Below are 24,906 nucleotides of genomic sequence, written 5' to 3'. Positions count from 1 at the left end.
AGTGACCACCATTGAACACACCATCTACACTGAATAGAGACCAAGAATTTCCATAGTTACTTCCTGTTTGCTTGCTTTTTGCTGGGGTGTTTTAAGGCACACTCAAGACACCTGACTTTCCACCTCTAAATATCCCAATATGGAAAACAAAGGCTATTTCTCTATGTAACTGAAATACATTTACTGTGGTGAGCACCCACACCTGAACAGCACCTATCTTAAAGCTGCTCCTAGTTGTCTCCCAGCTTTCTGTTTGGTTAGATTGTGATCTCAACACAGTCTGCACTTTGTGAGTGGTAGCTGCTTCTCCAATAGCCTTCATGGTGTCGCTGTTGACAACGTTAAAATTGCTGCATAGGTTTAGATTTGTTCTACCTGGCCAATTTCTCCCCACCCACTTATTCTAGTCTGTGTTTCAACCTGATCAGTTTCCTGCTATACTAATTTGTATAGCACAAATGGAAGTAGCCCTCAACCACAGAGCAGGTACCACACAGAGCCTCTGACGGCTCCTCCAAAACGGAGGGGTTTGGTGAAATACAAAAGGCAACGTGGTTGGGCGTTTTTGTTGCTGCTTGTCTGTGTGCAGTATGCATGTATGTAAGTATGTGTGTTCACAAGTATGTGGACTCACATTTGTGCAGGTATGTATGTACATATGTGCTCTTGTGTATAGAAGCCAGAGTCGGTGTCAGGTGTCTTCCTCAATTGTGCTCCACTTCATTTATGGAGGGAAGGTTGCTTGCTAGACACGGAGCTCATTAACTCTATCTAATCTAGCTAACAAGCTTGCCCTGGGGATCTTGCCTCCCAAATGATGGATTTACTCCCATTCAGCGTCTCCATGGGTGTTAGGAGTCTGAATTGTGTCCTCGTGTCTTCATGGTGAGACCTTAATCTGCTGAGCCATCTCGCTAGGATTGGGCTGTTTTGGTGTTTTGTTTATTACATTGTCTCTTGCCGGCGTTTTCCGGCCTATGGAAACATTCTCAGTCCACAGCATTTCTTCTCACCATCTCCTTTGCCATTCAGGATAGTCCCTTACCTGTGATTTCCCAGAGGAGCTAATTTGAGGATGGAAGTGTACAGTGGCCAATAGGTTTGGACCGGAGGACACGGCTCTTCTCACCGATGTGTGAAGGACTCTCCTGTCCCCTTCTTAGAGCACTTTGAGTTTCTGAACCCAGAAAGAGCCAGGGGGTTGTGTACTTCCCTCATGGCAGCCAGTCTCAGGTATTTCCTGTGTCTTGCCCAGCAGGATCTTTGGAGTTCCTGCTATACTTCAGAAATTGCTCTCAGTTGCTAATAAGGGAGCAGGTAGTGCAGCTGCTGGCTAAGGTTGTCATACTCCCGGAGGCCACCTGAAATGGGTACGGATGCTCATCTTCTATAGGCGGGCCTGAGAATTAGCAGACAGGGGCAGAGCTCTCAGGAGTTAACATGAGGATCCTTCCTCCAGCCTTTACCCAGGATGGGTTATTTTCAAATCAGACATTGTAGAGTCTCTTGGGTCTCTTTATAGGGAATAAGATCATTGGCCCAAGGAAAGGCTGTTTATTATACCATGGAGATTTAAAATTTACAGCTTTGTTTCCACTGAGTTGTTCTGTTTGTTTGTTTTTTTGTTGTTGTTGTTGTTGTTTTGAAAATCAGACTGTTTCGGAGTTGATATTGTAGTCATTCCTTGGTGAATCATTTGTGGGTGAATTTTTTTCATGTGTCTTTTTTATGTTTGGGCCAGATGTCTGCATGAATACACTATGAAAATGCAAATCCTTAATGAATAGGAAGTACTGCAGAGAGAGAGGTAGGAAAGTCTGAGTCTTGTGTGTACTGGGACTGGTAAATTTTACCCAGAGAGCAGACCAAGATTAAGGCTGTGTTGGGGTGAGTCTTCCTTTTTTTATTGGCTACCTGTTCTTGTGTGGTATTAGGATAGAGCATTTGAAAAATGCAGTTTGTGTCTGGAAAGGGTTCAAGCTGATTTTGATATGACCTTGGAATTTTTCCGCTCTTTCTGAATGTTACAGAACTCTTTCTTTTCCTCTAGTTTCCTAGTGTTCATCTTTCCATTTTATATTAAGGTACACCTTACATGCTCTAAGATTCATCTTCTTAGCCCACAGTTCTGTGAATCTGGGCAAATATTATCGTGTCATAATATTAGTATCACTTTTTCAAAATATTATATAAACAGCATCAGTAAGCTCATTGCACTTGAGATTCATCCACACTGCTGCCTTTACCAATCCGTCACCCTTTATACTATGGAGTACTATTCCGTTGTCTGGATATAAATGTTATACTATGGATAGCCATAGTATCCATTGTATATCCATACTATCCATTGTATGGATATAATATTCCCCCATTATATAGTTGATGAACACTGGTTTTCTTTTATATTGCAAATAAACCCATTCTAAATCTTGGAGTACTTTTCTACAAATAGTAATTCCTATTGAGTGACCTAAGAACCCTAAAGATCCCTCCACCTCAGTACTGCCAAACTAACCAATTTCAAATGGTGTCAAAGTGCATACTATTTATAACGCTGTCTCTGAGACCTACAATAGCCAAGAAAGAGCCTTGGGTTTTACCCACTTGAAGCTAAAGACTTCATTTGTTTGTTTCTTCCACTCTTATCTAACATAATGGGCTTCTGTTCTGCTCCTTTTCTCTGTGCTGAGAGGATCAAAGCCCTGAGCCAGGATGAATGGCAGCTTAGGCCCACCACCCAAGCCTCAGTTTTCAGACCTGTTGCCTTTCTGGGGTATGACTCAAGGGAAAGCTGCTTGTGGTTGGTGCCCAGAAGGGGATGTTTCAAAGCAGGAGCAAAATGAAGTTCGAATCTAAGTGTGAGGATAATTAAGAATGAACTTGTGGGGTTGTTCAAGAAGCTGCCTCGAACCTGCAGAAAAGAAAGTTTTCCTCCTTTTGTTCATTTAAGAGATTAAATTGTCCCTGCAAGAGCTGAACGGATACAAAATACAACTTAAGAGTAACAAAATAGCTGCTGGGTGTTGGGAAGATGGCTTGGTTAGTGAGTGCTTGCCACACAATGAATGTATAGGTGAGCTCAAATGCCCAACACTCATATGGAAAAGCCAGACTCAGTAGCCCGTGTCTGTAACCCCTGGGGCACTGGGGAGTGGAGACAAATTAATGAACTCCAAGTTAAGTGAGAAAATGAGACAGAGAAGAAATTGGATGTTGACCTCTGGCCTCAACACATATGAAAACATATGTACATGGTAGCTTCACACACACACACACACACACACACACACACACACACACACACACACACACACACGAATGATAAAAAAAGAAAAGAAAAACAGAACTCTTTAGAACCAGGCCAGAATACTGGGAAAGGTAGCCTATAATTGTGGAGGTCAGATTGACATTGGAAATACAGAAACCTACGGACTCCTCCCTTCCCTGCCCAGGGGAGTAGGCACCCTGGGGAGGGAATGAGTTACTGTTGCAAGCCCTGTTAGACAGAGGCATCCCCATCCCCAGGAGGCTCCTGTATCAATCCCATTCAGAAGGAATGCTCTCTGGGACTTGGTCCCAGTCTTTAAAGAGCTCCAGTCCCACGAGCTCTTTAATCTCAGCTCTGAGAAGGAAACCTTGTTCCTGCCACAGGCATTGCAAGGCCACCCACGGGCTGTACTGAAGTGTCAAGACAGCAGGCAAGCTCAGGAGCCACCTGGCTCTCGCAGCCTCAAGGCAGCTTCTAGGTGCCTTGGAAAGCCACCACAGCTGTCACCTCTAGAGCGCTTGTCATGTACAGACCCTGTAATACCCAGTACATCTTAAGTCTTAAGTCGCTTAAGTCTGCCTGCCACCCCAAAACAGAGTAGCTGGTAGGTGTTCACATTTTGGGTGCAAGGTCACACAGAACGGATGTGGAGAAGCCGGGATTTGAACGTAAGTCCCTTTGAATGCTGACCTGCATGCACATCTGAACTCCCCAGTCCCACTGCCTCCTGCATTTACTTTGTAAACTACCTGGAAGGCTCCATCCTCTGTGGTCTCCAACTGGTCTTGGACATGGCTAAAGCTGTATCTTAAACTGGTCATACTCTGGATAAGGTATATTAAGTAGACTATATTATTAAGATCAATTTCTTTTTAAATATTTGTATGTATGTGCATGCATACATGTGTGTGCATATGTATGCATATGTTTGTGGGTGTATATGGGTGTGGGTGGGCACATGTACCACAAACTGGGGACCGAGTGTTCAAATACCTGAGCCTATGGAGGATGGTGGACATGGCTCCCTTAAACCAGCACAGGTCTCTTTTGGTCCCTGTTTCATGCCATATACCCACACTCACTCCTGTCTCTCTCTCTTTTTCTCTCCCCACTTTATCTCCCTTTCCCTCTCTTTCTGTTCCCCACCACCACCATGTGTGTATGTAATTCTGGGTGTTATCCCTGCCTGAAATATGACTAAGAAAGCTTTCCTCCCAATCCGTTGACTGTCTCTTCACTCTGTGCTCTCCTTGTTGTACAGAAACTTTTTAATTTCATGTGGCTGCATTTGTCAGTTCTTGGGGTTAGTTCCTGGACTCTTAGAACCCTTTGCAGGAAGTTCTTACCTGTGCCTGTACTGTCAAGTAGCTTCCCTATGTTTTCCAGATAGATGTTCTGGAAATATCTTTTCAAGTTATGTCAAGCATCCTTTGGTTTTCTATCTATGACCTAGAGTTAATAGTCCCTGCCAAAAGCGGTCTCCATGAGGAACAATGAAGTCCATCTCTGTAAAGTGCCTAGGACAGGAACTCCTACAGAGAAAACCCACACAGAGCAGCCAGTAGCATCCTCGCCCAGAGCTGTCATTGCTGCGCCAGGACAGTCTTCTCTCTTTGTAAAGAGAGTTCTCATATGCAATCTTCTGTCTTGTTGTATTTCCCGGGGTGCTTAGTTCCCACCCTTCTCTTAAATGGGGAAAGATCCCATAACCTCATGCACACACACAAGAAGTAATTAAATATATGTAAGCTGGTTTCTTTCATGAAAGATGTCTCAGAGCTTTCAAAAGGCTTCTATGTGTGGAGAAAGTTCCAGATGTGGGTACCGTCTGACGTGTTTAACCTAATTAACCTAATTGATTTGTTTTTGAAAATACCTGATAAGACTAATGTCCATAAACTACTCTCACAAAACATCATTCATCAAGATTCAAGCAGTTAAAAATAAGTCTTTTCACCCCAAACCTCTGTGCCCCTGCCTTTGCACCCGTCAGTTGCCAGCACATGAATAAGTCACTTGGCAGTGGATGGCACAGCACTTTTGTTCTTGTTGCTATTATTTTTTTCAAAACACAACTTATAGTTTGTTACAAGAACTGGTCTTGGGAACATGATCTTGAGAGTATCTCAGGATCCGCTATTGTTTTTGAAGTTAGCATGCTGAGGGCCCTTAAGGAATGGTTAAACCATGTGGTTTCCACTCACACCAACTAGTGCTTTATGCAAGTGTAATAACCCCTGCCCCTCACTGAACTCTTTCTCCCCCTGCATTCCAGAAGCACATGGTACTTCATTAAAACATCCATGGGGTTTGGGGGCGTTGTTTTCTTCCTTTTTTCCCCTAGCCACATTGTTTTGCTATTCTTGTTGTTTATTTTTGGTTTGTTTTTTAAATTCCTATGATCCCAATAGAACTTTTCTCTCTCGCCTTCTTTTGTCTCTGGTCAAAGACTTCATTAAGTATCCCCAACCACAGCCCCAATAGTGGAGATCTTAGCTTTGGCTAGAACTAAGATGGTGGAGGCTAGTCTGCTTTGGGCTGTAGACTTAGCTCCCAGAACGGTTAAGACGTGAGACTGTTGCAATGACCCAGGAGGGTGCACTTTTTTCCTTGCTATCTCAAAATGCCTGATGAAAGAACTTACAGAGAGAAGCCTTCATTTTAGGTAAAGGGGTATAGACCATCATGGCAGTGGGAGCATGAGGCAGCCGGTCACACTGCACACTCAGTCAGGAGCAAAAGAGACTAAGTCAGGTGCCCCCAACTCCTCTTCTTTTTTGTTCCATCTCTGGCCCCAATCTATGGGGTGGTGTTGCTCACATTCCAGGTAAGCCTTCCCCTTTCAGATAAGCCTCTCTGGAAACAGCCTCTCAACTGCCCCTGGTGTCTCCTTACTGATTCCAAACCCGGTCACAATAGAGGTAGAGATTAACCATCAGGGCCAGTCAGAGCTCAGGCTCCGCCCTCTCACTGCTGGTCCTTATGCGCTTGTCCCAATCCTTTGCAAGCAGGACTCGACTGCTCATGCTTTCAGATCTTCTCTCCTCTCATCTATCTTCCCTTCCACCGGTGGTCTTTATAAGAGTCTCTCTGTTGTATAATTGTTTATTTGAAGGTCCCTAATTCTAATGCACTCATGTGTAGAGAGGAGTCTCTTCTATACAGTCAGTATAACAGTACCCATTCTCTTACCGTGTTAAGTGGGGGGTATTTAATCTTTCCTGTAAGCTGTGCCCTGCTCTAAAACAATTGACTGTATCATCTCCTTTAGTATCTACAACTCCCCTCTTACATATTTACCAGTTTTATCTTTAGTTTACTGATGAGGAATCTGAGGTTTCCAGGCAAGAGATTATCCAAGGAAGGGCAGCTACTATTGAGTTAGAGCATGAGTGAGTAAGACCAGGATCGAAGTGGGAAACACTAATGATGGCTTCCTGCCTTCCTTCCCTTGGTTACGTTCAGGTGAAACAGAGAGGGATTGGGCCTTGTTCTTGAACCCTTCCTTTGGTCCTTGCCATGTGATTCCTCAGCCCACCAAGACCGTGAGGTCACTCTGCCTTGAGAACGCTCAGTTAAAATTTGATAAGCCTTGTGAAAATCTGCAGCAGTAATTAACCTCCCAGGGTTACCATTAGCTTTCCCATTGGCTCTGCTCAGCCCAGTTGGCAGAAACACTTTGGTGAGTAGCCACTGAGTAACAAGGTGTGTGTGTGTGTGTGTGTGTGTGTGTGTGTGTGTGTGTGTGTATTTTTCTCTAAAATAAGTCAGATTCTTTAGTAGCACGATAAGCACTTCCTTGCATTGTAAAAATGAAACTGACTTAAAATGTTTTTACCAAAGTATGAGCAAATATCCTCAAAATTTTGATTGTAAAATATTTCTTTTTCCTAATAATGCAATCTTAAATGTTTACAATAGTAGGATTTTAAGGGCTGAACTGTTTTAAACTTGCTTTTTGGTTATTTTTCAACTTACGTAGGCACAAAATAGGTGTTAAACTTCTGATTCGTAAGAAATGCTTCTTCTAAATCCTTTCTTATTTAACTCCCAAACACCCTTTAAATAGAAGCAGGATATGTTCTGCTCATTTGGGAGACGGAAGCCCACCCTCAGCACCTCTGGTTGTCCCCTGCTACTCCTTCTACTGTCAGGTCCAACCAGATGTCAGGAACAAATCGTGGTATGCTCTGTTCATCCGTCGCACCCATGAGGACAAACAACACCTTTGGAAGCATTATCCCAAGCCAGAACATTATTTTTAAGTGCACTTAGTCACTCTACCTAAAATGGGTCCTTTTAAAATCTAACTCGTATTATAATTTTATGACTGGTTTAAAAATAGCAAATGAGAATAACGATGGGATTTATTCACTCCTTCCTGCGCACCAGGCAGGAGTTAGCATGTTGCAGTTCATAAACACCCATTATCCCTCCAAGAAGCTGTAAACAGACACGACTTCCCCTGGGTTTCTAAGTGGGAGACCAGAGTGATGGACAGGGGTGTTCCCAAGGTCAAGAGGGGCTGATGCACGCAGTCTCCTCTCACTGTGTGGGTTCCTAAAGCCCCAGTGGTTTGGTGATTGGGAGAAGCATTAGTATTTGCCTTTTGACAGCAGTGAAGCCAAAATGATTGCAAATGCCAACGTTAACCCAGGCTTAGTAATTACCATTCACAACTTTAGAGCCGATGGGGTAGTCACAGGAAAACACATACTGCCTGACAGAAAGTCCCCCCTCTCTCTTTCTATTTGTGTGTGTGTGTGTTTTGTATAACATGTAGCCCAAGCTGGCTTCAAACTCTAGACCTGCCTGCCCCCACTTCCCAAGTACTGGGATTACCAGTGTGCACTACCACAACCAACAGAGAATCTGTGTACATGCCTCTGTGAGACTCGTATTGCTAAATATTATCTTTTCTCAGCCATTGGCTTGGTCCTTAGAAGACTCAACACATTATTGTAGGGTTTGAATGAGATCAGGTTTCTTGTAAACTATTGGACAAAATAAATGAAACTAATTTTCCAAGAGTGCTTAAAGAACAAGAGACATGTAAAAAGATAGCTTGTTTCTGGGGGTTTTGTTTAAACCTCAGGAGGCAACATGGCTGATGAAATGGCTCAGTGGGCAAAGCCGCTTACTGAGAAGAACTGAATAGGCCTGGAGGCTTGAAATAGATTCCGAATGGGGGGCCAACTCTGCCAGGGGGGCTGTCCCCTGACCTCCATGTGAGTGCCATAACATATATATGCCCACACTTACACAATAATACAATTTAATGTTTTTTGTTTGTTTAGGCAGCCACATTGGAAAACAATTTTTGTAGCTGTTCAAAATGTAGAATGTGGAGTTGCCTTCAGCTGGTTTGCTGACTATCCACCCAGATGCCAAATGGGCAGGCATATCTGCATATTCCTCACCATGGGCCACTTGACAGCAAAAGCAATAGACTAGATCTATACTACAGCTTGAAAGCATCAAGTGAGGTGAAAGACTCGAGATACAAATGCTAGGTATTGTATGAATCCGTTCATGTGGCACGGCAGAAGAGGCAAACCCATAGATGTAAAAACATGGGCTACTATTTGGTAGGGCTCGGGAAAGAGGAAGAATGGGGAGTGACTGCTGAGAGGTATAGGAGTTCTCTTGGAGACAATCGGATTGTTCTAAAATCAGACAATGGCGATGATGGCTCGTGCCATGCCATCACTTAGTCTATTCTGTGAATAGACTATAACTCACCAAACTGGGCTGAAGGTGTAACTCAGAGGCAGAGTGTTTATATAGCACGCATGAGGTAATGGGCACCTGTGAGAGCATGTGCGCATGTGCACACAGACACACACAGACACACACACACGGTGTAGGGATATATATTTTAAAGGTATGGAAATTTAATGGTATGTAAGTCTTAACGAAATGGTCATTGAAAAGCTATAATAAATAAGAAGTTGTGTACGAGGGGGGAAATTACACTACTACTTAGTCAAGAATAAAATTTCATTAATTAGTCCATTCTTATAAAAGTTTTAGCCAAGAGACATTGTAAATTCCTAAGACACAACCCTTGGTAGTATTATGCTGGAAGACCACTGAAGAGCAGTGTGGTTGAACTTCCTTTTTTTTATCCTAACAGTGTGTTCCCTCAGCTGAGAATAAAACTATTACTGATGGAGGAGGGTCATCTTTCTATCTGTTGTTTCATTGGTTAAGTAATAAAAAAAACTGCTTGGCCTCTGATAGGGTAGAATTTAGATAGGCGGAGTAAACAGAAAAGAATGCTGGGAGAAAGAAGCTGAGTCAGTGAGTCGCCATGATTCTCCCACTCCAGACAGACACAAGTTAAGATCTTTCCTGGTAAGCCACCTCATGGGCTACACAGATTATTGGAAATGGGCTAGTTTAGGTGCGAGAGTTAGCCGAGAAAAGGCTAGATATAATGGGCCAAGCAGTGTTTAAAAGAAAACAGTTTCCATGTAATAATTTCGGGACATAAGCTAGCCATGTGGGCGGCCAGGTGCCGGGGACGCAGCCCCGCTGCTCCTATTTCAACATATTACTACAATTCTATTTTGAGGCTAGAGAATAGGTAAGTATATTAGGTGCAGTATCTATTTTTTTGTGCCATTTTAATGCTAATTTGTTGTTGTTATTGTTGTTGAAATTGGGTCTCACTATGTCATCCTGGAGTGTCCTGGAGCTCACTATATAGACCAGGCTGGCCTACAACTCACAGAGATCCGCCTGCCTCTGCCTCCCCAGACTGGGATTAAAGGTGTGCGCCACCACCCATGACTCTAGTGCTACATTTTGAATTGATTGCTACAGTGATCAATGTGCTAGGAATTAGTTGGACTAATTAAATCCGTAGGTAAGATTCTAGCGCACGAGGAGACAGGTGAAGCCAGTAAAGGCTGAGCAGGATCTCCCAGGAGGATGTGCTGGTTTGTTAGGAAGAAATGACTTGGTTCCTGCAATTTGGTTTCATTTTTATTTCATTTTTCATCTGCACATGGGAGGATGGGCTAGTGAGTTCTGGTGTAGAGGTAGAGTCAGAGCACAAAGTTCCAAGGTCAGTTCTCTCCTCTCACCCTGTGGATCTTGGGGGGGTCAGTTTGTCCCATTTCTAAGTTCATTCTGATAACTCTAAAAGCAAACTGTTTTTTTCCTTTCTGGTTACAATAGTGAATCCCATGCCTTTTCCTTACTGAAAATAGCGTTTTCTTTAAGTAAACCAAACCCATCAAATCATGGTGTGCTATCATTTGGTGGTGGATTGTCCCTTCAAGGTTTGTGCATTCAGGTCTCAGTCCCAGAGTAACAGACTAAAAACTGAAGGATTTTTGATGGGTGAGATAGTAGGTGAGACCTGGTGGAAGGCTGCTGGGCTGCTGGGGGGGTCTGCCCTAGAAGAGACTTGGTGGCTTTCTTGAATCCCTTGTTAATTCCTGCAAGAGTTTATTAAGAGTGAGCCTGGCCCTGCATCCTGACATCCCATCTCACCATCTGATGATGTCTGTCGCACTTGCTTCCCCTGTGATGCTAACGACAAACAAATGGGCTGCCTAGATTTAGCGTTCCAGCCTCCAAAACAGTTCTAAATGAACTCTTTTCTTTATACACTGCTCAATTCTAGGTATTTAATACAATTTTTTTACAATAAACTGTTGCGGGAGGTCCTTCCGCTCCTCCAGCCTATAGCCGCTGAGATACCAGCCCATTGGGGCGTGGTCCCTCTCCCTTTAAAAAAGTGGCCACTTCCCTCTCCTCCTCTCTTCACTTCCTGCTCTGCTGGCGACTAGGCTCCCTTCCGGGTTGCGCAGAGGGCTGATGGTGATCTGTAAGTTTTTTCCCCTTTAAATAAATACCACCCTATTAATCATAATTCCAAACTGCTGTGGCATTGTTTGTGACTTACACCTTCAATAAACATTAAGAATTATTTAGTTTTAGCAAGCTTAGTGACAAGTTTTTTTGTTTTAAATAAAGCTACTTATTTAGTTTTTGAGAATTTCATGTGTATGAAATATTATATTTATATCAAACTTCTTCATTTCCTTCCAGTTTCTTCTAAGTCCCTCCTACTACTCAAATTTGTGACCCCTTATTTTTTAATTATAATTTCTAGGCACACACACACACACACACACACACATCAGATTATAAGCAAAATTTGCAGCGATCATTGAGTGTTGCTCATGTGTTAGGGCTGACCTTTTGAGATTTGCTAGCCTATCAGTGTCTTGTCCCTGTGGAAGACGGATTCTCTGTCTCTCAGCTATTATCAGTTGCCTGCAGTTATTCTAGAGGGTAACAGAGATTTCTTTGTCATATATAGAAGACCCTGTGCAACAGCAAACATCCCATTCTGATGCTTTGTCTCTTACAATCTTTCCGCCCTCCCACCTCGATGTTCCCTGAGCCCTGGGGTTAAGGGCTGTGCTCTAGGTCTATCAACTAGGGCTGGCCACCCCACACACAGGCAGTTGCTCTCTGCATTTTGTCCATGTGTGACTTTCTGTATGATCTCTGTCGCTGTAAAAAAAAAAAAAAGCTTCCTTAATTATGGGTGAGAGCTGCACTCATCTGTGGGCATAAGGACAAGTGTTTAGTGTGTAGTTAGACATTATACTGGTTTTTAAAACTGGCAGTGTTACGTTCTCGTCTAGGTTCCTTGATCTCCCCAGTCATGGATTACAGTGCCAGCATGAATTCCTTCTTTTTGAAAGGTCCTTAAGTCCAGCTACATGGCTGTTGGTTTTCCCCAGGGAATAAGCACCAATATTGCACCTGTCAAGATAGTTTGCCATTCTGATCATTGTTGTTTGTAGGCACTGCGGCTGGACAGGACTATTGGTGTTCTTCTCCTTTGGCAGCTTGCATGGCTCCCTCTGGTACTATGAGAGCTAGTCCTCATGGAGGAGGCTTCCCAGTCAGTTTGGGCTCCATTCTTCCAAGTCCTCATTCTTGTGTTAAAAGTGTGTGGAGACTTTGGCAACTTCTGGGGATCGACCAAAGGCAATGGTCTATATTGTATAGTTGGTCTCATAAATTCCGCTGGCCAACAACTGGGAGAGAGGTTTCTCATGTGTAGCACTGGGAACTATTGTGTTAGCTAGTCTGTGCTTCTTGGGGGGAACATTGTCACCGCAAGTGGCATAACTTTATTTAAACTATTGTGTTAGCTAGTCCATGCTTCTTGGGGGAACATTGTCACCGCAAGTGGCATAACTTTATTTAAACTATATACCTATATATGTACATGTATAAACACACACACACACACTCATGTGTATTCCCCATTTCCCAGGCAATTTTTATTCCCTGTCCCTTTTTCCCCATTTCCCTCTTCATAGCCCCTATATCCTGCTGTTCCCTTCCCTAAACCTCCTTCTCCCGCTTCCTCTCCACTCACTGTGGCCCCTTTCTATTTTTCCAGTTTCTGCAGTTACTCCAAAAATGCTTTACATCTAAAGACTTGGAGCTAAGATCCACGTGTGAGAAAAATCATGTGGCATTTGTCTTTCTGGGTCTGGGGTGCCTCATTTAGTATAATATTTTGCTTGTTTTTGTTGCTCAAGATAGTTTCTGTAGTTCTGGCTATGCTGGAACTAGCTCTGTAGAGCAGGCTAGCCCTGAAGTCAGAGATTTGTTTGCCTCTGTCTCCTGAGTGCTAGCATTAAAGATGTGTGCCACCATGTCCAGCTTTTATTCAATATGATAGTTTCTAATTCCATCCATTTACCTGTAAGTTTCATGGCTTCAGTTTCCTTTACAAGTTAAATATGCACCACATTGTGATTGCCTGTTCATCAGGTGAAGAGGGCATTAGGTTGATTACATTTCCTGGCATTGTGAGTAAAGTAGCAATGAATTTGGCTGAGCAAGTATCTGTGGGGTAGAATGTCAAGTCCTTTGGGCAGATGGCAACAAGGGGTATAGCTGGGCTATATGGTAGATCTATTTTTTGCTTTTTGAGATTTGTCCACACTGATTCCCATAGTGACTGGGCCAGTTTACAACGCAAACAACAGTGAACTCCCTGCCCCCACATCCTTGCTGGCATTTGTTGTTGGTTGTTTTTTTTTGGTCTTAGCTATCTAACTGGTATCAGATGAAGTCTCCGAGTTTTCTGAGTTTGAATCTCCTAACTGGTGAAGCTGTTAAACGTTTTTGAGATATCTCTTAGCCATTGTGATTTCTTCTTCTGAGAACATTTGTCCTTTGTTGTCTTTGCTCTGGTTTTGGAGTTCCTCATATGTTCTGGATATTAACTGTTAGCTACACAGAGGGCAAAGATACTTTCCCACTCTATGGGCTTCCTCTTCACTCAGCTGGTTATTTCTTTTGCTGTACAGAACCTTTTTAGTTTTATAAGGTCCTATCTGTCAATGATCGGCTTTAGTTCCCAGGCAAATAGAATCCTGTTCCAAAAATTTCACTAAAGTGGCAGAATACAAAATCAATTTAAGAAAATCAGTAACTTTTCTATGCATCAGCAAGAAACACACTGAAAAAATAGATTATGGAAACAATTTCATTAGCAACAACTTCAAAAATTGAACAAACCGAACCAAGGAGGCAAAAGACTTTTACAGTGAAAACTCCAGAAAGAGAATGAGGAGACACCAGAAGCTGGAACAGCCTCCCATGCTCCTGGGTTGGCAGAATTAATACTATGAGAATGGCCATTCTACCCCGTCATTTAAAAATTTAGTGTAATCTCTATCAAATACCTACAGGCATCTGATATTTGACAAAGATGCCAAAAAATACACATTGGGGAAAAGACAGCATCTTCAACAAATGGTACGGGGGAACTGGGTGTCCGGGGGGGAGGGGGAGAGATGAAATCAGCCCTGTGTCTGTCACATTGCACAAAACTCATCTCTAAATTGATTAGAGACCCCAGTGTGAAACTTGAAACACTGAAACTGGTAGAAGAAAAGGTAGGCAGTGCCCTACAACGTATTGTCTTTTGAAAACAATGTGATCGAGTCACTCTGGCCATACTACTCAGTCATGTAATGTATAGAAGCATGTGGGGTATATCCACAGATAGATGGAAATATTACGGCTTTATCGCACACTTTGAGATTAAAACACCGTTCTCTTTAGCTGTCACGTTCCTCGTCTCATCCTGACTGCATCCCTAGCCTGCAGCAGGTGGGGTATATCCACAGATAGATGGAAATATTACGGCTTTATCGCACACTTTGAGATTAAAACACCGTTCTCTTTAGCTGTCACGTTCCTGGTCTCATCCTGACTGCATCCCTCGCCTGCAGCAGCTGCTCCTCTATCTTCTCACTCTCCACATACTCTTGTTCTGAGCTTTCCAGTTGACTGAAATCGTTGTGGCTGATAGCTGTCACTTTGCTGATAAAGTTCTACACGGTGTCTTCTGATGACTCAAAGGTCAAATCAGTAGGAAAGTCCAAACTCTAAGCCTGGGACAGTCAGTAAGCAGAAGGACCTGAGTTCAATCTCCAGGACCCACAGAGCAAACAAAAGCCTGTTTGACAGCTGGAAAAAAAAAAGTTCACCATTTTAATAATCAAAATGTCCAGGTTGGTCCAGGGCACATCCTGGTCTTAATTGGTTTCAGCAAGTGATTATAATTGTCAAGTATTTGGGCCCTTCAAATATGAAGCCGCTCAGAGTTTATCCTTTTGGTTTATATTCATTTGGTGTTGATGAAAGAAAGAATTTCTCAGGTCTTAGCCACTGAAGCATACTTCTTAGTCATACAATTCTGCTTTGTTGTTATAATGTGAATGAATGCACATTCATGAACTGGTAAACAAGGTAACTGATTAAATGAAGTTCTAGTCAAAATGTGTTTTTAGCAGGCTCTTTTATGAGTGTTCTGTTTGTTCTGTGATTAGTGATATGAAAATTGAATGGGGTATTTCAAAATTCGAGCACACTATGAAACACTTTGGGGACAGTTTAAGCCTAGCTTCTGTGGCTACACCACACACACACACACACACACACACACACCCCTGGGCCTGGGGTCTTCTTCCCAACAAGCTTCCAGTTCTTCCCAAGGCTGCTGCCCCATAAACCACAGTTTCTTATAGACTAGAATCCAGGATACCTGAAGATTCATCTCACTATGCTGAAATAAGTCACGGTCCAGCTCCTAGCCCACACTCTGCCCTCATGTGCTCCCTTTACTGATCACTGAAATGAATCAATTGCAAGTTCAGAGACATTGAATTGCAGTGACTCTGTTCTTCTATTTCACTTGTGATGGCGGCCTGATAAAGAAATGGAACATTTTATTCTGTGTTCTCTAGTGTCTTTTATGTTGTCTGTTAGACAATTACCTCTCAGATCTCTCTCTCTGCTATCATCAAATTTCAAAAAAAAGTATTAAAAGGGAATATAATTTTTCTTCCTTCCAGCTCTTTTGTAAAATTAACTTTTATTTTATCCATGATCCTAACAAGGCTTCTGTTACCCAATGGAAGGAACTGCATGCTTCCATTTCTTTTAAGCCAAGCCTGATATTTTAGAGTAACCAGTGTACATCAACTGAATATTCTTTCCTGTAGTAGGAGACTGCTTGTTCATTTCCCTGCAGCCCAGACTCACGTAATAATCACACAGAAACCATATGATTTAAATCAATGCTTGGCCCATTAGCTCTAGCTTCTTATTGGCTAACTCTTACACATTAATTTTACCCATCTCCATTAATCTGTGTATAGCCACATGGCTGTGGCTCACCAGGTAAAGTTACAGCATCTGTCTCCTCTGGTGGCTCCATGGCTTCTCTCTGACTCTGCCTTCTTCCTCCCAGCATTCAGTTTAGTTTTCCCCATATAGCTATGTTCTGCCCTGCTATAAGTCCAAAGCAGTCCTTTATTAACCAATAGTATTCCTAGCATACATAGGGCAATCCCACATCATATCCCAGGGAAGCTAGTTCCAGACACAGGCATTTCAGAGAGAGTGTGGCTTGGGTTCTATACAACTCATAGTCTGCAGTTTATTTTGTATGACATTTGACTATAGAGACATTCTATTTACTTATGTTCTTATTTTTTGGGGTGAGTGTGGTATGTGTATGTGTTCTTGTATATATGTGCATGTGTATGTGCACCCAGGTGTACATGCACATGTGTGTATATGTGTGTGTGCATGTGTGTACCAGTGGAATCTAGAGGTCATTGTTATTAGATGTCTTCCATAGTTGTTCAGTACCTTATTATTTTTGAGACAGTGTCTCTCTTGAACCTGAAGCTCACCAATTCATCTATACTAAATTACCAGTGAATTCCAAGGATCTGCCAGTGTCTACCCTCCCAGCCACAATATTTCAGTTCTCAGAACCAACCTGCCTTTACATGTGGGTGCCAGGGATCCAGACTCCAAAGTCAGGCCCTTGTGTTTGGACAGCAAGCACTTTACTGATTGAGCCACCTCCCTACCATCTAAGGCATCATTTGAACATACGAACAGTTCTGAGGGTAAATAATGAATGTCATCTGATTTCTTACAGAACTCAAAAGTAGTCGCAGTAAAGACAAGCGGAAAATCAGAATGCAAATGCGGACAAAGAGGAACAGCCTGGCCGACGACGTGGCGCTGTTAAAGAGCGGCTTGGCAACAAAGGTGTCCTCTGGGTATATCACCAAGACAAATGGCACCAGGGACAGAAGGAACCACAAAAGAACCAAACGCTTTCTGTCCTATCCACGGTTTGTAGAAGTGATGGTGGTAGCTGACCACAGAATGGTTTTGTACCATGGATCAAACCTTCAACATTATATTTTAACCCTCATGTCAATTGTAAGTATACCACACGGAAGGTGATTGATGGGTTGACCCAATGTGCTGCTTCTTTTCCATTCTGCTTGTAGCATCAATCAGGGCTGGCATTTCAGCCATCTGGGCAAACAGCCAAAGACAGTATGTGGTTGTTCACAGCTGTCAGTAGTGCGTGTTGATCCTCTGCTAGATAGTGCGCTCACTACTTGGAAAGCATTGTTTCTAACCCTTCCAGCGATGGGCTTAGGTTGAACTACCATCCTCTTTTTATAGCTAAGAACACGGACTCTCAAAAAAAAAAAAAAAGTTATGCCGCTTGCCCATAGGCAGGCAGAGCTAGCCAATGGCTTAGATGCTATGTGTGACCTTCTTCTTGTTCATCCTGGAACCTCATGTTCTCTGTCTAACTTAGGAGCTATGCACAGCCTGGCAGGAGTGTGTGATGCTGGCTTGGAGTCCCAGTTATCCCCAATGCTTTTTCAGAATGCATCTGTCTAGTCTTGCATCTTACTGAGGGTTATAAGCAAGCAGGCTAGGGGTGAAGCCTACAAATTTCTGGTTTTCTACTCTCATATTATATTGGAAACACATGAATCTGTATGATTGGAAAGTCAAGTAAAACCTAATGTAAGGACCTGAGTTCAACCACAGCTCATATATCGAAAACAGGTGTAGTGGTGTAAACTTGTAATCCCAGCAATGGGAAGGCAGAGAAAGCTGGACTGCCTCCTTGACAGGCTTCCAGCCTGTGAGATCCTTTGTCAAAAGGGCAAGGTGGACAGCTTCTGAGGAAAAAAAAAACACTCCACATGCACAATTGTGCACTCAAATACACACATATACACACACATGTATACACACACGCTTCAGAAAAGATCTTGTACCTATGCTACACACATAGATTTTCTTCTTATCATTCCCTAATCAATATGACATAACAACTATGTACATTGTCTTAGCTATTCTAAGTAACCTAGAGATGCCCAAAAGGCCGTGGAAGGTTGAACATGGGCTCCTTGTAGAGGACATACTGTTTTACAGAGGCAGTGTGAGTGTGTTCGTGTTTTTCTCTCCTCAGCAATCCTGGAGCCAGGCTCTCAGGAATACAAAGAGATTACTTCACAACTTTCATTCAAGCAGAAAGGGAAGATTCTCATATACTCCCCTATACCTCGGTATTTTTTTTAAAATTAATCTTACATGGTAGTGCATGGATTAACCCTTCTTTACCTGAACAACAACCTGCTTTGAATAAATTCCCAGTTGTGTTGTGAAAAACCACCATGCTTGGGAAGGTTGCTTTAGGGCCTAAGGCTTAGCTGTCTCTTCCCTCCCCATGGCCTGTCCTGCTCCTTGCTTCTTCCCTTGCAACTATGAGCTATCCCCACCCCATGTTACCCAGCCGAGCTCCCCCTCAACCTTATCCTCACTTCTGTGCCCATGTGTTCCATACACCCCCGGCCCTCTCATACCCAGAGGACAGAAGGAAACCCTGAGTAGACCTTGCAAGCCTCAACCCCATATCCACGCCATTATTTCAGGTCTAACAGAGACTTTTGACTACAGTAATGGCTCTTGGGTCAGATGGCGTAGGCTGTAACTTCCGGTTCTGCTGTTTGCCACTGGATAGCCTCAGACAAGTTACCTAATCTCTCTGAGCCTCCATGACATCCCTGTTTCAAAGGGACAGTCATGGTGCCTTGCCCAGAGTTTGCTGTGGGGACTAAACGCAAATCCAATTTTTCTGCTAGAATCTAGTCTATGGTAAGTGACAGTTAATGTAGCTGACATAATAAATTATGATAACAAAACAATGCAGAAACCAGGTTACACCGATGTCGAACATATAAATGGACAACGAGCATGAGGAACAGGTGCAGCATTAATGTGGGAAACCAAATGACAGGCAAGTACTTGACGGAAAGTTAGTATGCAATGCTTTGAAACGAATAACTGTTAAGTCATATGATAATTCAGCTTCAAGGGAAAATGCCTCAGAACTTAAATTTGCTAGAGTTCATTTTTATCTAAAACTGCCATCTATGAATTTGACAGAGACTGTAAGTCAGTGTGTGTGCAGTGAACATTCAGACCGGAAAACACATGTGTTGCATGAAACGTCCAAAGGGCTGGAACACAACCTAAGAAGTGAATTGCTTGTTGCTTACACAGAGCCCACCATTAACTTTGAAAAATTTATCTTGGTTGCAGGTAGCTTCTATCTATAAAGACTCAAGTATTGGAAATTTAATTAATATTGTTATTGTGAACTTAGTTGTGATTCATAATGAACAGGTAATAAAGTTTATTTTTCTCCCTTTTTTCTATCTGTATCCAAAATGGCATATCTAACTGGTGTTGTTGCATAGATCAAGAGCATTTCTTCTCTGTGTTTAGGAAGGACCTTCCATAAACTTCAATGCCCAGACAACATTAAAAAACTTTTGTCAGTGGCAGCATTCCAAGAACCACTTCGGTGGGATACAGCACGACACTGCTGTTCTGGTCACAAGGTAAATGGATTGCTAGTTATTCATACCTCTTGGTGTCAGGCCCCAGTTGATGGGAAGGGTCCTGCATTGCTGGGAGCCAGTCCTACTAGGGAGGTTCTCGGCTTAGTCACTATGGATGATTTAGAGCAGATAATTCTTTGTTGAACAGGCTGCCCTAAGCATGGTAGTACTCTTAGCAGCATCTCTACATGTCAGTGAAACTCTCTCTTCTCAGTTATGACAATCTGCGGGGTCACCAAACACTACCGTTTGTGACCTGAGGATGAGGGAGGGTACCGTTCTAGCTGAGAATCTCTATCATATACATGCCAGAAGAGGACTCAGTATGTAAAGCAGGCCTGAAAGCAAATGTCCTTCTACAGTAAGGAAAACTGCTAACCGCATCCAGCCAGTGGCTGCCTTGCAGGACCCTAAGTCTAGTGTTGCCAACTTATGTGATTGGTTTTGTTGCTGCTGCTGTTGTTGTTGTTATTTGGTTTTGTTCACAAAAAGCCAGAAAGAAGGAAGTGTTTTTAATGAGAAACTTCCCCATTTTTATATAAGTTTCTCTTGAAGAATGTTGTTTAAATGTAGGAGGCAGGAAGGAGATGCTGGCTTGCTGGTTTCTCTCATCTTGGACCATCTCTGAAGTCGTTATAAACACACTCATTGCCCCACAAGCCCTTGCTGGAAATTGAATCAAGGGCTTTGCTTGGGCCTTGCTCATTAATTTTACAACTAAGCCACAACTGCCAGTCCACCACTCCTCTTAAATAAACTCAAAAAGCAGTGAGCACTTCACAGTGGGTGTTGAGGGAAGTGTTGCTGCGGTGGGGTGCATCTAACCGTTCTGTGGCTGTGGTGGCTGTGGAGACAACAGTAGACTTCAACATGTAACCTGTAACCTTTAACCCTTAAATCCAGGCTTAACCATGTTTGAGGGTTGCAAAACCCCGGCCTTGCCAGTTCGTGATTTGTTATTCCCCTCCCTAAAAAGAACTAGATATTTGAGGGTTTTCTTGTGTTGACCTTTGCTCTGGTGTTGTCGCAGCCTAAGTCTGCTTTTCTTTTAGGGAGGATATCTGCAGAGCTCAAGACAAATGTGACACCTTAGGTGAGTCATCATCCATGTCCCCCTGGCTAGAATGATTTTCTCACTGTTCCTCGTCCAAGTCACAATTGCTTTTGAAAGTAAATCCCTGTTGGTCTCTCCCCTTCTGTCCTAATAGGTCTTGCTGAACTGGGAACCATTTGTGACCCTTACAGAAGTTGTTCCATTAGTGAAGACAGTGGGCTGAGCACAGCTTTTACGATCGCCCATGAGCTGGGCCATGTGTAAGTCATCTTTGTCATAGTCTCCTAAGACTTTGTTCCTAAACCGGACGGTGGTGGCGCACGCCTTTAATCCCAGCACTCAGGAGGCAGAGGCAGGCGGATCTCTGAGTTCAAGACCAGCCTGGTCTACAAGAGCTAGTTCCAGGACAACTAGGATTTGACATAGAGAAACTCTGTCTCAGAAACAAAATACTTAGTTTCTTTTTACCTGTGTCTGTCTTCTACTTTAGTGGAGTCAAGACTTCAGAGTAGATTGAAGGAGCTGAGCCTTGGTGAGAAGCTGAGTACAGGCGACCCACCCTCTTGAACCCTAGTTCTGTGTGTCTTTGGGTGAGCTGTTTATGCTTGATGTGCAAAGTTTAATAATTTTTCTCCTCCCACTGGGGACTCGGAGAAAGAGGCGTTTTTATTCCTTTTAGCACATCGAAGGATGAATTAGCTTGGAGAATTTTCTTGACTCACATCTATGTCTGAAAGGTTGCCTCGACATAGCTCTGGTCCACAGATTTTAACTAATCCAGATCATGCCCAACTCACAGCTATAACTCAGACAGTTAGCATCTAAAACAGCAATGTCCTCCTTGAGAGAAGAAGAGGAATAAAGCTGCAGAGTAAGATTCAGTTTCCAGATTACGGTCAGAAGGTGGCCATTATGAGATAGATAACTCCCCTGTTTGTTTTCCTGAGAGACAGGGCAAATCGGTGTAAATCTCCCAGAAATGTTCTGATCTGGGGCCACGCTAGCTTTTAAAATAATTACAGTGCGTATCATTGCTATCTTTAAGATGGTCTCCTCAGGAGAAACGTTAGTGTAGTGGAGCTGCATGTCCTTTCGTGTCCAGTTTGAACTTGGTATGCAGCTAACATCTAACATCAGCCAAGGACGCTTCTTCCATTGAAACACTTTTCAACCACCTCTTGTATATGCTGTGCTAGGGATGAAGCAAGATGTATATGCACATGTGCAGACTGAAGAGCACACACCCAGAAGTCCAGTTCAGTAAGAGACTTCCACCCTTTGCCTTTTCATACACCTTTGCTGTTTTCTCCCAAGGAAACTTTGTCAGAGATCAAATGTTTAGGATGGAATCCAGGCTTTCGATGGACGCAGGCCAGACTGGCTTAGTCAGCATCTCCTCGGTCCTTCTGATTCCTGAGCCATAGTCATGAAATGTGGAGACTTTTCAAGACAATTTCTCTTTCTAGTTCCCCGTCTGAGTGACACTATGACCTGAATTATCAGGCGTTGGAAGCTCTGTGTGCCTTAGTTGCTCGTCTACAGAGTGTGGGAAATAGTACAATCATTGTTGGGTGTCTGTGAGAGACTGGTTCCCAGACCTGGATACTCCACAGACACTCAAGCCCCTTTTATGAAGAGGCATTGAATTTTCATGTCACCTGTGATAATTTGCTATATACATTAAATAAAATTTAGAGACTCATAATACCTAATATAATATAAATAGCCATTATATTATATTATATTTATTATATTGACTGGAGGAGGAAGAAATCCATGCATGTTCTATACAGACACAAGTTTGTTTTCTATCCACAACTGATGGTCCCTGAAGATGCTTGACCCTCAGATGCAGTGAGTCAAATGTACCGTTCACTGCATAAAATAAGTTGAGAAAGAGAGCATCTAAAACACAGAATCCAATCTTAGTGTACTATGGATGTGAACAGTCTTGGCTATTATTGGTCAGTAAGTATTTCAAAATAGGTATTATAGTCCCAGCAGTGAGCAAATAAAGATAAGTTTTTGTTCATTTGTATGATAAAATGAGTAAACTTGATTTGACCTAGTTCTGGTGAGTTGGGGAAAAGGGGCAGCTCTTGTCTACAATAGAGAAAGAAGCAGGGTAGGGTTTGAATGCTCGCCTCGCCTGAGGTGTGCTTGAACCAGAGTTCTGTTGACGCCATAGCTGGCACCTGCAAGCCAAAACTTATCCTTTATCCTCTTTTAAGAAATGGGCTCTTCAGTATTAAAACCTTTAAGTAAATTCATCCAATACAGATTACATTTTCCCATCTCTACTGGCAAACCAAAAGCCCACATTTTTTTAAAGAAAAAAGAAGCAGAACACCAGAGAATTAGTGGAGCGGATGCACAGGCTTTACTCCAGATTTTTCTTTTATAAGAAACAGCTCTACACCCTTCTATCTTCCTCACATTTCCCGAGTTCAGCGAATTAGGGAAGGGAATTCCTCTCTTGGTGCTAAATTAACCACATGTTCAGTTTTCTGATTGACAGCAGCCTTTCCCAGAGAGAAAAGATGACCCCCTGACCTTGTCACCTGGTAGATAATTGCCTGGGCTGGGAGGCCATGTGGGTCATGGAGGGGGTGTGCACTGAGGAAATGCTATCATTTTCCCCGCACTTCCTCTGGTGAAGCCAAGAATGGAAAGTATGTGTGAATGCTGTCGTCACCCGCCCAAGCCCAAGAGGACACTGGCATTGCTCCATAGCCTCCCCTCAGGCAAAATGAGAAAGAGTTTAGCGTCTTTTTATGCTTGCCTTTTCAGGGAGCCAGTTCCTGTCAGCTGGCATTGGTGTGTGAATCCCTTTGCCATCTTTACCTTCAGTTGGCTGGACTTGTATGCCTGTGGTGTCTATGTCACTTCCTACAAGTTCATGCACACACTTTACATACCTTCAGAATGGTACTTTACTTGATAAACATAGGTGTATCACTCGTCACCCTGGCCCAGAAACGGAAGATGCGAGACCCACAAGGATCCTCTTTTTGCAAAGCTCTTGGCTTTCATTTTTGACACTGATTCATTTTTATGCTGACATTAGTATAGCATCCTGCTAAAATTTTGACTCTATGGATTGCCCTTTAACTGTCGATTAGGATTTCCAACTCCTGTATTCTAGCACCAACTACAGCACATGCAGAGCCTCTGCAATTCCAAAAAGCATGCTTACCCCCGACAAATGGCCGTGCATTCACCAAAGGTACTTTACATTAAATTGGATAAAAATCCCCTCGTGTTCTACACTCCATCTTGAATTGTCTTACAATTTATCCTGCTCACCTGGATTCATACTCTTTCCCATAGCCCAATAGACGGTTATAATTTTTTCTTAATCAACTGTTAAGCAACAACGCCTGCATGAAGCACTGGTGTGCACTGACATTCTCACTGTTGTTTCATTGACTTTAGGTTTAATATGCCTCATGATGACAGCAATAAATGTAAAGAAGAAGGTATGAAGAGCCCCCAGCATGTCATGGCGCCAACATTGAACTTTTACACCAACCCTTGGATGTGGTCGAAGTGCAGTCGAAAATACATCACCGAGTTCTTGGAGTAAGACTTAAACTTTCTTTTAGTTGCGGCCCCTAGGGCAGCAGTTCTCAACCTGTGGGTTGCAACCCCTATGGAGGTTGAACAACCCTCTCACGGTTGTCGCATATCTGATATCCCGCATATCGGATGTTTTCATTATGATTTATAAGAGTAGCAAAATTGCAGTTATGAAGTAGCAATGAAATGTTTTTTTTTTTATGGTTGGGGTCACCACTACATGAGGAACCGAACGAAAGGGTGGAGGGGTAGGAAAGTTGAAAACCACTGATCTAGTGTCTGGTCTACATGAAGTAAACCAGGAAGGGAAAGACAGTGCAGGGTTGAGCATTCCTTTGGGGTGATTGTCTTTGATAACATTCCTTGGAAGAAGAACACAAATTACCCTGTTCATTTATAGCCTTGGCAGTTTTGGGGAGATTACAAACTGACCAGAGCAAAGAGTTGGGTTCTTAAAGGGAATATGCAAATATTTCTGCATTTATGTAATGCTCTGAAATTTATTTAGGTCTTTGGAGAGCACTGTGATGATGAAGGGCTTAAATATTTATGTACCGCTAACCTAGTAATCTTGGCTTGGAAGTAATGGGGTAGTATGCGGTTGCCAGAAGAGAGTATGTGGTAGAAATAAGGGCATAGTCAATCAGTCTCTCTCTCTCTCTCTCTCTCTCTCTCTCTCTCTCTCTCTCTCCTCCTCCTCCTCCTCCTCC

At 42.9% G+C, this 24,906-nt stretch overlaps 1 protein-coding gene across 1 annotated transcript in view; it reads left to right on the top strand.

The window, feature by feature from the left end:
- The window catches only part of Adamts9 (ADAM metallopeptidase with thrombospondin type 1 motif 9), a 168,257-nt gene that overhangs the window by 14,279 nt on the left and 129,072 nt on the right, over positions 1-24,906 (top strand). Inside the window, exons 4-9 of the mRNA XM_005364905.3 lie at positions 16,782-17,071; positions 19,262-19,345; positions 19,448-19,563; positions 20,616-20,656; positions 20,772-20,877; positions 24,053-24,199. Coding sequence (XP_005364962.1) covers positions 16,782-17,071; positions 19,262-19,345; positions 19,448-19,563; positions 20,616-20,656; positions 20,772-20,877; positions 24,053-24,199 — 784 coding nt within the window. The remainder of the gene's footprint in view (positions 1-16,781; positions 17,072-19,261; positions 19,346-19,447; positions 19,564-20,615; positions 20,657-20,771; positions 20,878-24,052; positions 24,200-24,906) is intronic.

This window comes from Microtus ochrogaster, unplaced genomic scaffold (assembly GCF_000317375.1).
Source record: "Microtus ochrogaster isolate Prairie Vole_2 unplaced genomic scaffold, MicOch1.0 UNK1, whole genome shotgun sequence".
NCBI classification, from domain to species: Eukaryota; Metazoa; Chordata; class Mammalia; order Rodentia; family Cricetidae; genus Microtus; species Microtus ochrogaster.
This window is presented reverse-complemented; position numbering and strand designations above follow the sequence as displayed.